The sequence below is a fragment of the Denticeps clupeoides genome, chromosome 3 (genome assembly GCF_900700375.1).
Source record: "Denticeps clupeoides chromosome 3, fDenClu1.1, whole genome shotgun sequence".
In the NCBI taxonomy this organism is placed as follows: Eukaryota; Metazoa; Chordata; class Actinopteri; order Clupeiformes; family Denticipitidae; genus Denticeps; species Denticeps clupeoides.
The window spans coordinates 25,407,268-25,423,875 of record NC_041709.1 but is presented as its reverse complement, the minus strand read 5'-3'; the positions used below and the strand labels follow the sequence as shown (position 1 = coordinate 25,423,875).

The 16,608-nt window shown below is 41.7% G+C and overlaps 1 protein-coding gene across 2 annotated transcripts in view; it reads right to left on the bottom strand.

The window, feature by feature from the left end:
• Nucleotides 1-1,006: 1,006 nt before the first annotated feature.
• The window catches only part of rab11fip4b (RAB11 family interacting protein 4 (class II) b), a 19,772-nt gene continuing 4,170 nt past the window's right edge, over nucleotides 1,007-16,608 (bottom strand). Inside the window, exons 2-14 of one of the 2 annotated variants that reach the window (XM_028971781.1) lie at nucleotides 13,628-13,827; nucleotides 12,796-12,981; nucleotides 12,018-12,152; nucleotides 8,636-8,671; nucleotides 7,375-7,474; nucleotides 7,189-7,292; nucleotides 6,492-6,632; nucleotides 6,268-6,349; nucleotides 4,679-4,816; nucleotides 4,152-4,304; nucleotides 2,520-2,597; nucleotides 2,093-2,236; nucleotides 1,007-1,723 (exon numbers count right to left, since the gene is read on the bottom strand). In XM_028971781.1, the coding sequence (XP_028827614.1) occupies nucleotides 1,607-1,723; nucleotides 2,093-2,236; nucleotides 2,520-2,597; nucleotides 4,152-4,304; nucleotides 4,679-4,816; nucleotides 6,268-6,349; nucleotides 6,492-6,632; nucleotides 7,189-7,292; nucleotides 7,375-7,474; nucleotides 8,636-8,671; nucleotides 12,018-12,152; nucleotides 12,796-12,981; nucleotides 13,628-13,827 (1,614 nt within the window). In that variant the 3' untranslated portion in view covers nucleotides 1,007-1,606. The remainder of the gene's footprint in view (nucleotides 1,724-2,092; nucleotides 2,237-2,519; nucleotides 2,598-4,151; nucleotides 4,305-4,678; nucleotides 4,817-6,267; nucleotides 6,350-6,491; nucleotides 6,633-7,188; nucleotides 7,293-7,374; nucleotides 7,475-8,635; nucleotides 8,672-12,017; nucleotides 12,153-12,795; nucleotides 12,982-13,627; nucleotides 13,828-16,608) is intronic. The other variant, XM_028971782.1, reaches the window with a different exon arrangement.

Sequence of the window (16,608 nt, the reverse complement as noted above, 5' to 3'; positions counted from 1 at the left end):
CCACCTGCAACTGATCTGATGAAAAAAATGAATGATTTTTGATTGTTTCAGCAGGGTTAAAAGATCATTTTAACAGTAACATTCTTATAATAAAAAATATATAAAAGAATATTAAAGCAAAGGGTGTGGACCTATCAGGCAATGCATTTTTATTAAGAAAAAGTAAAAAATAATAAAACGCCAGCATAGACATCCTCCCATCAAAGACGTTTCATGGACACACAACCTTGGCTGAGTACAGGGCAACAAGGTTACCCATGCAGTGGTCTGATGTTCATAGGTTTTTTTTGCTTTATTAACACACACAACAGTCAGACAGCATCATACACCCTGCAGAAGGGCTGCATTCAGCTCTCCAAGGTGGACCAGTTCACCACAGTAATTGTAACAATTTAATTCCACACCATACTGGCCTAGAAAAGGGAGGTCATGGAAATCTCTCCTGGCAGCGTCCTTCCTGAAAGTCCTCCACATAACCTTCATAACTGGGAGTCATGTAGCTGCGTCTACAATGTTCCATGAGGGACGTTCTCCCAGGAATATTTTAGGCTCAGGTGATCATTAATGGTCTGTGGCGTATGAGGCAGCATGGAAACTGGGGGGGAGGTGTGTGTGTGTGTGGGTTCCTTAAAGGAAATAGTTAAAAGTGATTAAACCACTGCACTATCTCTCTTTTTTTTTTTTTTTTTTTTTTTAGAAAAGTAGTTACAGCTCAAGTAAACAGTGGCACATAAATATATGTACAACATTTACAAAACAAAGCATCATGTACTCTTTCGAGCTACATCGTGATCTTTCTCTGAAGTCTCTCTCTCTCTCTCTCTCTCTCTCTATATATATATATATATATATAATCTGTAGTGAAAGTCATTTTTTTATACAGGAAGTTTCAGAGTATTTGTGAATACTAAAACTTCAACTTGTTAATGTCCCTTTTGGGGAACCATACTGCAGTGACTCATTTAAAAAAAAAAAAAAAAAAAAAAAAAAAAAAAAAATTGTGAAGGAAAAAAAATGAAATTAACAGCTGCTGATAAAGTGACATCCAAATTGCAACAAAAACCCGTGTAGAAGCACACCCTCCGCCATGCTGAAAATCCGAGGCTATTAAAGCAGTAACCCTTCGTTTGGTACATTCACATGGACCTTGTAACAGTACATCCAACGGTGACTCCAACAGTGACTCACATGCACATACCCTCCCTGATCTCTACATCACCTGCCAGGTCCAGGTTTTCATCCAGCACCTGGACCTACCTGCCAGACCTTCACAGTTTCCTTCTACACATACTTACTGGTACCTGCCTCCACGCAGCAACCTGCCAATCAGGAATTAGTAGCATCACCACCCATTACCACTACTCTCTATGCGAATCATCAGTAGGAGTAAAACAAATATAATTCCTTTATGCAAACGATTCAAAAAAACGATTCAAAAAAAGTGCATGAAAATTATTCATAAATAATCTTTCAGAAATTCACAGATTATTACAAAAGGACATATAGAAGAGATTTTAGGTTCCAGTCTCTCTGGTGGCAGAAGTTCCAGTTCTCCACCTGGGCCTTTTGTCCAGTGTCAAATATTGTGTCTTCCACCAAGGGGTTTCTAACACTTGATCTCCAAAATGGAAGGATTGTGGTCCAGGATGGATAAGATGATCTTGTCCATGTATTGCCTGAGTCGTAGGTTTATTTCTTCTTGTTCTTTGAGGGCCTCCATAAGCTGTAAAATTAAGACATTGGAAATTGTTAGTTCTCTCTGTTTTTTGAAGGAACCCAACTCTAAAGATATTTGGGGCATTACGCTCCAGACTCAAGCCAAATACAATATTATGTAACAAGTATTTTAATTAGTTTGGAAAAAGAATGATCCTACTTTCTGTTCAATACATAATAGTAATCAATACTATTGATTAATATTACTATTATAAATACTATTTATAATGATGTCAAATATTTTTTTAATAATTTAATCAGTGCATTTTTCAGTTATTTTATTTATTTGTAATTTTTGTCTAATTTGTGTCAGTTGCTATTTTGCATGAAGTTATGTGCTGGGTTTTGTTTCACAGTTTTAAGTCCTGTAGAATACCTCATCACGAGAAGCGCTGTCAATCTCTGCAGCCAAGGACTGAGCTTTCGTCTGGGTCGCAAACAGGTTCTTGGCCTCGTAGAGGCTCAGGCTGAGGATCTGGCCATTCAGGTCGTCATTCTGTTCCCTCAACCTCTGGTTCTCCTGCAGAAAAAGAAGAACATGTGGTGATGCTCTGAAGGTGCATCTATGTTCCCTTTCAAATTGCAATGGGAAATATTTCCTAAATTCAGCATTTTTACAGTGATTAGATTTGGTTGGAGATGATCCTAGACACAACAAAATCAACTCTGAAACCTACTAGACAACACAAGCACCGTTAGACGTTACGCTCATAGCCTAACTGCTACTCACACACAAACATTCAACGGTTACTGGTAGTTAATGGTAGATTAGGGGTGGAGGGTTGATCAGGAACACAGTTTACCATGAGACTGGGACGTTGCCTTATCCCAGCAGACACAAAGTGCTGTGCTTGAGAAGGGACATCCTGGGGCCTGAGCCACTGGATACAAAAAGCAAGAGCAGCCACTGAGGTTTATGGGAAATCTATGCAGCATTGTGGCACACAGGCGTGTGCAGTGTTTTCTCAAATAAACAGGAGAAATGAACACCACTCAATTTTGAGCTTCATGGCAAAGGATATAAATACTTATGTACTTTTAAATAAATTAATAACACCTCAAATAAACTTTTTTTCCCCACATTGTCATTATGGGGTGTTGTGTGTAGAATTCTGACATATTTTATTTAATTCATGTAACATAAAATGTGGTAAAAGTGATGCAACTATGTTTAATTATTTCAGATCACAATCTTTACTTGTGTTTATATGAATATATTTTAAATTGGGAGGAGCCTGATTATTGACAGATCTCACGTCCTTATTCTGGATTATTTAAACCTGTAATCATTCACATGCACAAACTTTATTATGTCTTTATGTGTCTTTTCATTTATGTGAATCCTGCGGGACGCCACTGACATTATAGTACTGAACAAGCTTAGTGCGGCACTTGGAAAAAAAATAATATATATATATATTAATAAATTATACTAGTAATAAAAAATCATAATTAAGAAAGCTCATCAGATTTTCTTATGAGTAATGCCGTTGTGCATTCCTTGCCATTTTGAAAGATATAATCATGCAGTGGTATCACTGCGTTATTTAAAATAACCTGCCCATAGCAGCAACAGTTTCTGTTAAAGTGAGCTGTCGACGAGGCATGCATAATTGATGTTCTCTTTATATGCAGAAATCATCTGAGTGGAACCAGAAGAACATTAGGAGGCGTGAGTTGGTTGTTTTGCATTGGAGCTTTCACTTCTTATCGTCTTATCTTATCTGACTGGCTTCACTCTGTGCTGCAGATACACTCACAGCAGCGTGTCTGCCCTTGATGTCATGATAAGCCCAACAGAATCATTCAGTGAAATGTCATTGCGAGACATAACAGAATTTTAAAACCTGCCATAGGTCAGATATTTCTTCACAGTATATAGTCAAACTGAACAGGCATTAGAGCATAAAGGGCAGGAGAGTCGAAAAGAAAACAACTCCAGTTCCTTTTAGGTGTTCGAGGATGTACAATACTGAGGTAGAGAAGAACTTCTGCATGGTCACTCACACCTGAAACAGCTTCTGTGGACCACGTTTGCTCCATCTATAGTATAATGGAGTACTAGATTCTGGATCCTTATGATAAATTTGTTTCCCCGAAATTTTATGTTGCTAAAATGAAAATTAGATTATTTAAATAGATTACAGAAAGCTATGTAAAACATTACAAGTACATGGTGACACAACGAAATGAGTCCTCTGTATTTAACCCTCACCCTTGGTGAGCAGTGGGCAGCCATGACAGGCGCCTGGGGAGCAGTGTTTGCTCAGTGGCACCTTGGCGGATCGTGATTCGAACCGGCAGCCTTCTGATTACGGGGTCACTTCCTTAACCGCTAGGCCACCACTGCCCCTGAAAAGCTGCTTGCTCGTTCCACAGGATTTTCCCAGAGGAAATAGGGTACTACCTCAGATGAATGGACTTCTGTCCCTTACCTGTTTCAGCCTTTTGACTTCCTGTTCCAGCTCCGCCTCCCGTGTCCTGGTGTTCAGCTCAGACAGGCTGGACAGACGACCCCGGCCCGTCCTCTCGGCCTCCAGTTTATAAAGCTGCAGATGCTCCAGCTCGCGCCTCAGGTCCTCAATCAGCTGAGGGGGAAAAAAAACGAAACGTCAGATCATACCGTTGCATTAATCAAGTTCATTTTCAGAACACAATCATAACACGCATGTTTCCCCGGACATTTCCCCTCTATTTGAGACCTGGAAATTGTGGCTGGGTTTTTAGGATTATCCGAAAATGAATTTATTCCGGTCCATAAAGGGGTTAAAATGGAAGTGAGTAGCTAATCTCCTGTTTGAGAGTTTCTTCTGGTTGCTCTGCTGTTTTGTCTGGCCTGAATTCTGTTCTGAAAATATTTTCCATACCAGGCCACGTGTTTATACTTCAATAGAAACGATTATAGGCCGCTAGAATTCACAACAAGTGCAGTCGAATGCATGAATATTACTGCACTTCTCACCTCTTGCATGGCCTCTCTCTCCTTCTGAAACTCCCCTCTGTTTTGTCTGAGTTTGTCCATCATCTTCTTGTAAAGATCCATCTCGTCCTTCAGCCGCAGGCTTGTGTCTTCAAGTTTATCAGTCATGCGCTGTTTCTCCTGCAGGACACGCACACACAAACGGGTTTTCAAATAAATATTGCAACCTTTTACTGGTTGTAGCAGTATTGCATGTGACGTAGATGTGCATAAACACACACCCCCAGAGGTGCCAAATTGGTTCATTTTAACACCCTGAAAATAGAGGCGTTGTGATGCATTCACACATTTTAATTGTGCAGAGGCCATGGTTTAATAATGCAGCACGGCTGCTTTTATGATAAAATTCATAAATGGGCACGATGACCACATGACCACCGTGGACTTCGGGAGCCACATTACTTTAAAGTAATGTACAGATTTTTATACTAGGGTGTTTGGGTATATTGTGAGATTTTATTAGTTAAATTTGACATATTGACCAACCAGATTTGTTTTTGTTGCTTATGATTGAAACTTTACTTGACAATGTATCCAGGATGTCAACTAGGACCCCTTTTGCCAAGGCCTTTTGGACCCCTTTTGCCAACGTTTACTGTGGTATCTGGCAGCACACTTGTTTTTTCAGGAATAGATGCTTGATCAGAGTGAGATTGCAGTATTCCTGCAGTGGGTCAGGGGTCATTATTTTGAGCAACCTTGATCAGGTTGGTGTCAGAGTAACATCCACATTCTATCCAGTAGATCCTAGTCCAGAATACTACATTGATTCCAATGGCTTCTGAACTTCCCATATCCTGCTGTTCCCCAGGTAAATGATAAGAACACACGATCCGCCAAGGTGCCACTGAGCAAACACTGCTCCCCAGGCGCCTGTCATGGCTGCCCACTGCTCACCAAGGGTGAGGGTTAAATACAGAGAATTCATTTCGTTGTGTCACCTTGTACTTGTAATGTTTTACATAGCTTTCTGTAATCTATTTAAATAATTTAATTTTCATTTTAGCAACATAAAATTTCGGGGAAACAAATTTATCGTAAGGATCCAGAATCTAGTACTCCATTATACTATAGATGGAGCAAACGTGGTCCACAGAAGCTGTTTCAGGTGTGAGTGACCATGCAGAAGTTATTCAGTAGAAGTTCTATTGTATGTCCTCGAACACCTAAAAGGAACTGGAGTTGTTTTCTTTTCGACTCTCCTGCCCTTTATGCTCTAATGCCTGTTCCACATGCCATCCACATGATGCAAAATAAAATGTGATTCATCAGACCAGGACACTTTCTTCCACTGCTCTGTGGACCAGTTCTGACCACCGCAGGAGCTTTTGGTGGTCAACCAAAAAGAATCAGCATGAGCAAAACACAGCCTGCATTGCCCATGGGCATCAGTGAAAATCAGGTCCTTAAACTTTTTTCTATTTTGGTGGAGAAAGTGTCTGCATTTAGGAAATTATGCATTTTAGCACTGGCTGTTGCTGATATGGAAGTGCTTCAAAACACACACACACACACACACACACACACACACACACACACACACACACACACACACACACACACACACACACCTCGTCCAGTTTCTCTGTCTGAGATTTCAGCCGTGACATATTTGTAGACATCTCCCGGTTATCCTCCTCCAGCTGCAGGACTCTAGGGGAGCCAGACAGTTGAAATTGTTAGCATTTTTCCTTTCTTTTTCTGCACTCTTCAGATATCACTGGAGCTTCTCGGACCACCTCATGGTTGTCGCCATGGTGGTAATGTCTGCCAGGCATCTTGAATTCATTCTTACCGGTTGCTCAGTAGCTCTATCTGAGAGTTCTTGTCCCTTTCCATCTTGACACAGGCCTCGCGGTGCCTACGAAGCTCCGCCTCCAGGTTTTGCTCCGCCCGAGTCTCCTGATCCTTCAACTGCTCCTCCAGCTCATGGACCCTGAACACATACACCAGGACATGTTTTGTATGTGAGTATTTTGTTATATAAATTAAAGATTAGGATCTGCAATCCTGACAAAATCATGCAATAGAATATAAAAATTATATTCAAAATGCATGACTAAATAATAAAATTATTTGAATGAAATTTATTTTAACAAAATGTCCCAAATAGAAATAAATCAATAAGCGAGACAGTGAATTGGTCAAATCTGAGTCTTCATATTTTCCCCAGGTGAACTACAATCGTATCTCTGTCTGCTCTTTGTCATTGATCAAAAACAACGCATTGACCAAACCAAATATGATTCCAAAAATTGTCCATAGCCAGTGGTCAGAGCCAGACACAGGCCTCCATGTTCCCATCTTTCTAATGTATGTCCCAAAAAATGGCACTCTGGGAACAAGCAAAGATGGTTAGTATCCTACATGACCAAGAGCTTATAACTTGCTTGCATATTTGCTTTATTTGCAGAGGTTCTTCTGTAATTTCCTACGTTTTCCTACGTAAAATAAACTGTGTCCAGCACAGGAGGTGAGCATGTTCTCCATACCGGTGCACCAGCTGTGCATTCTCCTGCTTCAGCTTGGACTTCAGATCACCGTTCATCAGACTGTCATTTTCCAACTCGGCCACCTTCTTCTCCAGGTAGCTCAACTACGAGAGGAAAAGACGTTCAGACAGACTATTCATGCAGACCTTCAGCTGAACCCAGACCTCTGGTGCCGAGCGAGTGTACCTTCTCGGTGATGTCGACGTCACAGGAGTCGATGCTGTCTCGGAACAGGTCCTCGGTGCTGCCGTTGCTGCTGCTGATGTTGCTATGGTGAAGGAGTTGCCTGCAGGACGGCGAGGAGGAACACAACAGTCATGTGAGTGGATGTGCTGCAGTGCTGCGTCTCACTAACTCGTTCTGTGATGCCAGCCCTCCTACACTGGCACACAGACCTGAAGCGAGACATCCCCAGATCCCATACTGCACTGCAACTAGCGCTCTGAACATGCAACTCTGCTAGCACTTTTCCCAGAACGCTTCTGTTCCGCCAGACTGCAGCAAGCGCAGAGCTGTTAGTGACCGGCTGTGGCAGCGCTAGTGTGGACTCCCACACACACACACACACACACACACACACACACACAGTCACACAGGGACCCGACTGTCATAACTTCTCACACTGCCCCCTGATTTAATTTAATTCTACATATTATTCTTGAAACATCCCAATTATTCATTACATAAAATAATAATAAATCATAACCTGAACACTGTGTGAACCAATCAAAATGCAGACAGCTGTCACAAAAAATCAACTGACACTCAAGGTCAAATTAGAGGCCACTGAGCTGAGGCTGCACATCTAATGTTTAACTAGTTGGCTGTAGGGGTGTTCAAATCAGATGCCAGAACCCAGACTTACTTGACCTTTGTCACTTCAAACCAAGTTTGTCAATGAGAAATCCATTCCATTTGTTGCAAAAATTTATACAAAATATACAGTACAATGCAGTGGCTAGAGTATTTTACAAAAAGAGTTATTTGAAAAACAGAATACATAAATATTCTGCCATATTCTGAGTATTATATAGACCTAGCATTGCATAGTCTGAGCTAGCCCATAGTGAACAAACAAGAAGAGCCTGTCTGAAGTTACTGGTACTCAGTTACTAGTACTCTTTTTTTGGTTTAAAACCAGTCAACACTAACAAGTGAATCCTGGGCCATCGTCATCTCTGATGCAGCTGTTCCTAAGCAACATCATTCAGCAGCAGCCTTTTCACACGACCTTGTGTGTTAAAGCGATATGTAGAGGTTCTCTCGGCCAATCAGGTTACCTCATCGGCACAAACTGTGGTGTAATACCGCTTTGATGTTTTATACTTTGTACACATGCCTCCCACTCTTCTCCTTCTCAGGTCAAAGTAAACCTATTCTTAAAAAGCTCTGCTAATCATTTACCCTGGTTTAAAAAAAAAAAAAAAAAAAAAAAGTAGCGACCTACCTTCCGAACGCAGTGCTGGATATTTTCCTGTTGGGGCTGTAAGGCAAGAGACAGACAGACAGACAGAGAGTCAGGAATGTTCTACTGCTGGGGAATGGAAAGAAAAAACGGCACATTTAGTCCTCAACCCACCCACTGCTGTGCATGTTGACCTGGTACTCAGTGCTGATGTACTGTGTCTGTGTAGATTAGCCAGCACTAGCCTTGGGCTTTAGGTGTTAAGTGCCGTTTGATTAGAAGTGGGAGGCGGTGGTAGTGGCGGCGTGGATCTGAAGGGCGACTGAATGTTAATGAAACCGGCTTCCCTGAGGGAGCGGCAGCCTGTTTCTGCAGGATCAGCAGAACCGGTGCTAAGATAGCTAGTTGTTGATCAAATCTCTGAAGCACTGGGGTCTTCATTTTCCCTCTATAGCAGTGATTCCCAACCTGTGAGGGGGTACAGAATTGTATCTGAGGTAACCAAAATTATTTTTGCAATCCTGTATGCTGTATGGACTACAGCTGTAAATATTGGCCCGGGTTGGTCTGCAAAAAACGAACTTCTGGTCTATGGTACCTATCCTTTATGTATGATTCCATGCTTGTAAACTGGTTTATTAAACATTTTATTTCACATCTCCCAACCTCTGACTCATTCTTCTCCTTAACACTAGAGACAGCCACTTACTCTTTCCTCACCTCACTTTACCTTTCCATGGATCACCTCTGTCCTCTATATTCTAAACCCAAAAATGACAAAAGGAAGGAAGTTTTGCCAACTTCTTCACAGGGAAGATTGAAAAAATCTGTGAGACATTCTCCACCACAAAATCTTCCCTACTCTACCCTCTGAAAATTCTACAACTACTCTATATCAATTTTCTAAATTCACATCTGATGAAATCATTCAGATAATATCTACAGGCAATCTAACCACCTGTCCACTAGATCCAATCTCTTCTGCATTGCTTCAAACCATCTCCCCTGACCTCATCCCTTTCATCTCTTAGATCATAAACACCTCAATCTCATCTGGCCATGTACCATCTGCCTTTAAAACAGCAAGGGTTTCTTGGATTCTTCCAATTCAAGAAACCCACCGCTGATCCTACAGACATCAACAACTACAGACCAGTTTCCCTCCTCTCATTTCTTTCTAAAACCCTTGAGCGCTGTGTCTACAACCAGCTATCACTTCATCAGTCACAAAACAACCTCCTGGATCATAACCTGTCTGGCTTCAGAACAGCTCATTCTACTGTCTGCCCTTCTGGCTGTTACAGAGCAGCTACATGAAGCCAGATTGGCAAAACGGTCATCGGTTCTTATTCTCCTTGACCTCTCTGCAGCATTTAGCACAGTTAATCACAAGACTCTCTTTTCTATCCTGAAGAGGCTTGGAATTCAGGGTTCAGCATGGCAGTGGTTTTCTTCATACCTTGATGAGCGATCTTACCAAGTGCCTCACATAGACTCTCCACGGGTGTCCCTCAAGGCTCAGTGCTAGGTCCTCTCCTTTTCTCCCTCTACACAAGATCACTTGGTGAGGTCATTTCCTGACATGGATTATCCTACCACTGCTAAGCCGACGACACAAAACTCATCTTCTCTATCCTCCCTCTGATCTACATGCTGCTTCCAAAATCTCTGCATGTGTAACCGACATCTCATCTTGGATGGCAGCCCATCACCTCAAACTCAATCCCACCAAAACTGAACTAATATTCATTCCAGCAGATTCTTCACCACATCAGGATCTTGCTATTTACCTGACAACTCACAGCTCTCTCCTTCTACAACAGCCCACAACCTTGGAGTAACAATAGACAACCAACTCTCCTTCTCGACTCACATCAGCAATCTTTCCCGCTCATGTAGATTCCTTCTCTACAATATCAGATGAATCCGCCCTTATTTGTCAACACAGGCCACCCAACTACTGGTTCAGACCTTAGTAATCTCACGACTGGATTACTGTAACTCACTTCTAGCTGGTCTACCTCTATGTACCATCCGACCTCTACAGCTCATACAAAATGCAGCAGCACGACTGATCTTTAACCTTCCCAAATTCTCCCAGGGCCGATAACAGCTCCAATATAGACTCTATATAGCTTGCCATGTAAACAAGGGGAAGAAGAAAAAAAAAATACAAATATTGTTTATTTTTTCAAATACGTTTGCAATTAATAATTTTATTCTTTTAATGTGTGTATGCGAGAGGGAATTTGGGTTGGGGGGGTCCTGGATTGTCTTGGCAATTGGGCTTCAGGAAAAAAGGGTTGGGAACCACTGATCTATAGTGCATACCGAGGACATTTATACAAACATAAACTAAATATATTATTATTATTTTTGCTGCATTTAGCTAAAACAAACAATTAAATAAACTGTAAATTTTTATAATAACACTTAATTGAAGTACTAATTGTTGATTACAATCCTGAACCTGGCAAACAAAATGCAATTAAATGTACGTACATCTTGGTGCAATTTGCATATTTCAAATGTCTTCCAAACAAGAAATGAATGAAATAAAAAAAATTCAAAATACAATTTAGTATTAAATTTACAACTTAATACTGACAGGTTCTGAGAGACAGTAAGGTATATTACACAACTACATGAAGTACATTATTTTGTCTTAACTAATTAAAATATATTATAATAGTTTTTCCTATCAGCTTTTTTCTGAGAAGAGAGATTAGTTTCTAAACCAACTTTAATGAATACAATTCATAAACTATGAGAAAACACTGCAACATGAATTAAAATGTTCAATTAATATTACTGCAAGGGAACAGCAAAGGTGGTAGTAGCCTAGTGGGTTACAGACTCGCCTATGAACCAGAAGACCCAGGTTCAAATCCCGCTTACTACCATTGTGTCCCTGAGCAAGACACTTAACCCTAAACTGCTCCGGGGGGACTGTCCCTGCAACTACTGATTGTAAGTCGCTCTGGATAAGGGAGTCTGATAAAGGCTGTAAATGTAAATGGAACAGCCTTGTATTCGGTCCTGTGCCACATTTAAAACTTTTAAGTCATGCATACAAACAAAACGTTGATAAGGCGGCGTCCCACAGCAGAACTGTGATTAGATATTCTGTTTCTGTTTCTCAGCACAGATGAAATCGCTCATTTTCACACCCATGGTGTTGCCACGGCAACCACTTCCAATCATTGCATCAATATGTTTTTAAAAACCTACACACAGACACACTTCCTTTAATTCTACGATCAGGGTGGAGCTGAAGATCTGTCCTGAAGTGAGAATCTGTGATAACTGATGAGAACATTTTCTGTCTGCAGACCTGTTGAATGACTCTGCCCTTTTAATTAGTCTGGAAATAAAGTTGTCAGAAGTGACCCTCATTAACAGAGCAGTGATCCAGAACACTGACCTGTTGACCTTCAGGGTCTTGAGTCTGGCCTCCAGGTCGTTAAGCAGGTTGACCTTTTTGCAGCACTGGGAGCAGTACATGTCCACTGCCTCGCCCACGTACGGCGGCCGTACTTTACGAGGTGTCTGACCAGCACTGCAGCGAGATAGCAAAGAGGAAGATGTAATGAATCCACACACACAAAGGACAGAGAAAACCCTTAAAAATTTTTTTATAGCCCATCAACATAGTCACATAATACAGCGCTCTGCTTTCATAATTTCAGAGAGTGAAGTGAAGACAAACTCTCTCTAATCCGAGCAAATAAAATTTATTAGTCTCAGAGCCCCTGTGCACCAAAAGCATTGGGTGGTGGGCTGCATTTCTCACTAATCTCACTCAACTCATCTCACCCACATTCGTGAAGAATAGAGAACTGAGCAGCAGTATAAAAACAAAAAGAAAATTTGGAGCCAAACATAATAAGTAGCGTAAGTTCAAGTTCTGTCATTTTCCATGCCATGATAATTCTGAGTTTATTAAAGAGCTTTGTACGTCGGAGGGGAAGAGGCCGGTTATCAAGTTACAGGGAGAACTCACTGCAGCTCCCTATCCCTAAAGAATAATATGATTAATATGGCTGAACTTTTTTAAAAGGGTATGATCACAATTATATATATATATATATATATATATATATATATTATAAATGATGCAATTAATCTCAACTTACTTATACTAAGTACCTCGAAGTTTTGAAATAGCCTTTCTGAAGTTCTAAGAACAACATGTAACCCACCTAGAGGGCACAGAGGAGCCCAGGTCTGAGCAGCCATTGGTCCGTGTCTCATCATCAGGGCAGGGGCTGCTGGGAGTTAAATCAACATCTTCGCCCTCGCCGTAGTCCTCGAAGTGCTCTTCATTCAGGGAGGAGGAGGAACGTGTGGAGAGGTTAGAGGTCACGGAGGGGTTCATCTGGCCACACCTGCAACCACACAGTCAAGTCTATTACATTAGATTAGATTTTATTAGTCCTTGTGCAAAGTCCAAATACAAAGAAGGCCATCCATTATCTAAGAACATTTGCAACAGGGTTCTCCTGCCCTGGTCCTGGAGGCACCACACCTTACCAAGAACTTGGAGCCTGTGCATGATGAGGGCCTTCCAGGATTTATAATATCTGCTTATATTAGTTGGTGTTAGCTAAATGGCTATGGATAAACAAACCCCTGTACAAGGGTCAAGGTATGCAGGATGACTGCATTTCACATGATGATGGCGTGTCCTCTACTTCCTATTGACAATCTCATCTCAAGTAACAAAACAAAAGTGAACACATAAAATGACCAGAACTCAACCTTCTGGGCCATTTATAGAACAAGGACATTCTGTAAGGACGTACCAAAAGCAACTGTTCTAAAAAAAAAAAGAAAAAACAGGAACTAAACTCAAAAGACGTAGCAAAAGAAGCAATGATGGAAGGAAGCAGGAAAGAGGAGAGCTGCTGCAGGTCATCAGGTAAAGCAGAAGATGAAACCAAAGTAAAAAACCGAAGCAAAAACTACAGACCCCTCACCTATGAACCATCTAAACAAAGTCATCTCCAGGATAATTTTTAACGGAGAACTGACCTCTCCTCCGGAAAGAAGATACCCAGTCCGTCCTCCTTGTCCCCACATTGTCCACCCTCAGACGTCTCAGACCCAGGCATGCTCTCCACGGCGCTGTCCATGTCCGACTCTCGCGCTTCCTGTCCGTCGTCCTCCTCGAGCGGCGGCCCTCCCGAGAACTTGGGCGCGCACATGTCACCCGACTGACGCTGATCTGCGCGCTGTATACGGACAGAGTGGAAAACGTGGCTAACAAGGAAAATTCCGGCTGCTCACTCACCTTCACAGAACAAGTAACAGAACAAATGACAGCAGCAACATTTACACAAGATGAAAAAACACAAGAGCCTCAGGGCTGAAGCATTTTCTTTAGCTCTCTTAGCTAGCATCTAACCTAACAGGTCAAAGTGGCATGGTTGAGAGGTCAAAGGTCAGCCTTTGTGAGGAAAAAAATCCTACAAGAGGATGAGGCCAAATTAAATTAGATGTACTAATTGTACATGTACCAAACACAACAGCCTTCCTGAACTTTTTTTTTTTTTTTTTTTTTTTTTACTAAACCTCACTTAAGACTAGTGAAATAATGTAGCAGGTCCAGGAGCTGAAGTGATGACAAGTGAGAGTTACCGCTTGACGTTGAGCTGTTTTGCAGCTAACCTGACCGGTTCTGCAGCTAACGGTTTCCCTTTTTCATAACCGAAGTGGTGGGTAGAATGAAAGGAGAGACAAACTGCTCAAAGTGTTGTCAGGGTAAAAAAAATTGAGCATTTATTAAATTGAGCATTTAAAAAAGTTAGTTGTTTCATCCTTTTGAGTTCTGGGTTGCATTAAGATAATAAAGTTTCAAATACACAGTGCTCTATTTCACATGCTTTATTTCAGCCATTATTTTTTTTCACAATTGAAAATTGTCATTTGTTTTAGTAGTTTCATACCAAATATACATTCTATTTTCATGAAATTTTGTGTTCTCACACAATCTAGTGGCATAAATTGGTGACCCCCCCCCCCCCATGTATAAGGGGTGTCCAGATCCTCCATCCAGGTTAATTGGGGAAATGGAAGGACGACTTTTATTCTTGTGCTTTGATTGAAAAACTCAGTCAAAGCTTTTTCAATCAGCTGTTTCAAATTGATGACCAATCAGAACACAGCAACAACTCTGAGCTGAAATCCAGGTCACTTTAATTGAAATGGAGTACCTGGGTGTGCCTGTAGACTGCTGGGAGAAACCCTGAACTGGAAAAGCAAGTTTAGGAAATGCACAGTATTTACGAGCGTTCAGAAAAAGTGAATTAGTCTTTGTTTACACGCAATATATATATATAACAGCTGCCAAAATGAATGAATCTTCACGATGTCTCACACATACACAGAGAGGGAGCACAGTTGTGCACTTGTCTCAATGAAGGTATTCAGAGCTTTGTGGAGAAGTGGGCATGGTTTATGTATGTTCTGGACGAGAGTCAAGAGAGGCAAGATGATCTCAGGCCAGCGCTGACTGCCAAAGTGGGAAGGGCCGGATGACTAGGGCTGTTTTCCATACGGATTACGCAACCACCGCACCTGTAGGGCCTTCACAGGTCGGCCGGCACCCAGGTGATGGACGGCTGAGTCAGACGCAGGGATCCAGCCAGTGAGGCAACCAAGTGGAGGTGTGAGTTTCGGTTTTATTAAACATCGCTGTCTTCTTCTGAAAAGCTGCAGTTGCTTCTTCTTTTTATAGCCCTGTGCTCAGAGCCATGCCCTTGAACCTCGGCAGGTACTCAGGAGACACATCCTCATTTCTAGGACAGCTCTGCCACATGCTCATTAGTGAAATTCACCAGAATAGAAAGAGCCAAACAACAAAAAAAATTCTGTCATTACACTTCGTGTAACGTCATTCCTTTGCCAGTCTCGCCTGTAATCACAAACCAGTCAAAGCTGCTGAGTCCCATACATAACGCTACTGGCACCAACAACAGAAGGCATTTCTTCACCAAAAACGGTTTCATTCTGCGTGACCAAAACCTTTAGTGCGCACTGTTAACAAGGAAGTCGATGCTCAATGACAAACCACATAAACCTCCTGACCTCGCTAACTTTTTCTCTAATGGAGAGTATTTTTCCCATTACTTTTGTTCACGTTTCGTGAAACGGAAATCGCAGACAATGCTGAAGTATATTGGCGCTGCGGGGGGTCTGCTTTGGACCTCTGTGCTTTATTAGTGAGATTCCACTCTCAAGCAGGGCTCTCCGATCTTCTAGGAATCGGACCCCTGGAGGAACTGATCGCACCCATTCATTATTCAGAGAGAGAGTGGGAGAGCGTGAGAGATAGGGCTAGCAGGTCTCTGCAGTAGTTGGAGTGTTGCTGTGGTACGACTCGATGGGGGGAAACAACACTGAGAAGGTTCTCTGGATGAAACCACAGAGTGGACAAAAGAGACCCAGGGCTTCGTGAAACTGACAATTCCTCAAGGTCATTTACAAAAAACATGTGTGCCTTATGAGCGTGACAACACTGTAGGGTGTGTTATTCTCACTGTGCCCAGAGTCATGTTGTGAAATGATAACGCCGGTAGAACTGAAAACATCCTCAGGATTTGTTGCCAAGAAACACAAAAGACGTCTGTCAACAGGTTACTGTTTCGTTGGACGTCAGTTCCCCAGGTGACACTTGAGATCCTGTTCTCAAAGCAGACGAGACACCAACCTCAAGGGCATGTATATTTTTGCAGATATTACAAGTATTAGCCTCCAACAGTTAACCAACATTGGGGAATATGAAGACAGATTAGCACAAGCATATTGTTGTTGATAATGTATGTTCATGATTTGTTTGTTGCTCTACTCATCCACAACGGCAGCAAACGAACCATCCACACCAACATCTATTGTTGACATTTTTTGGAAGAATCACAGAATGTTGGTGTAACTAGCTAAAGAACCCTAACTCTATGCTGCGAGGGCTAATCAATATTCAGTGTCATTTAAGGAAACACAGTAACAAGTATACA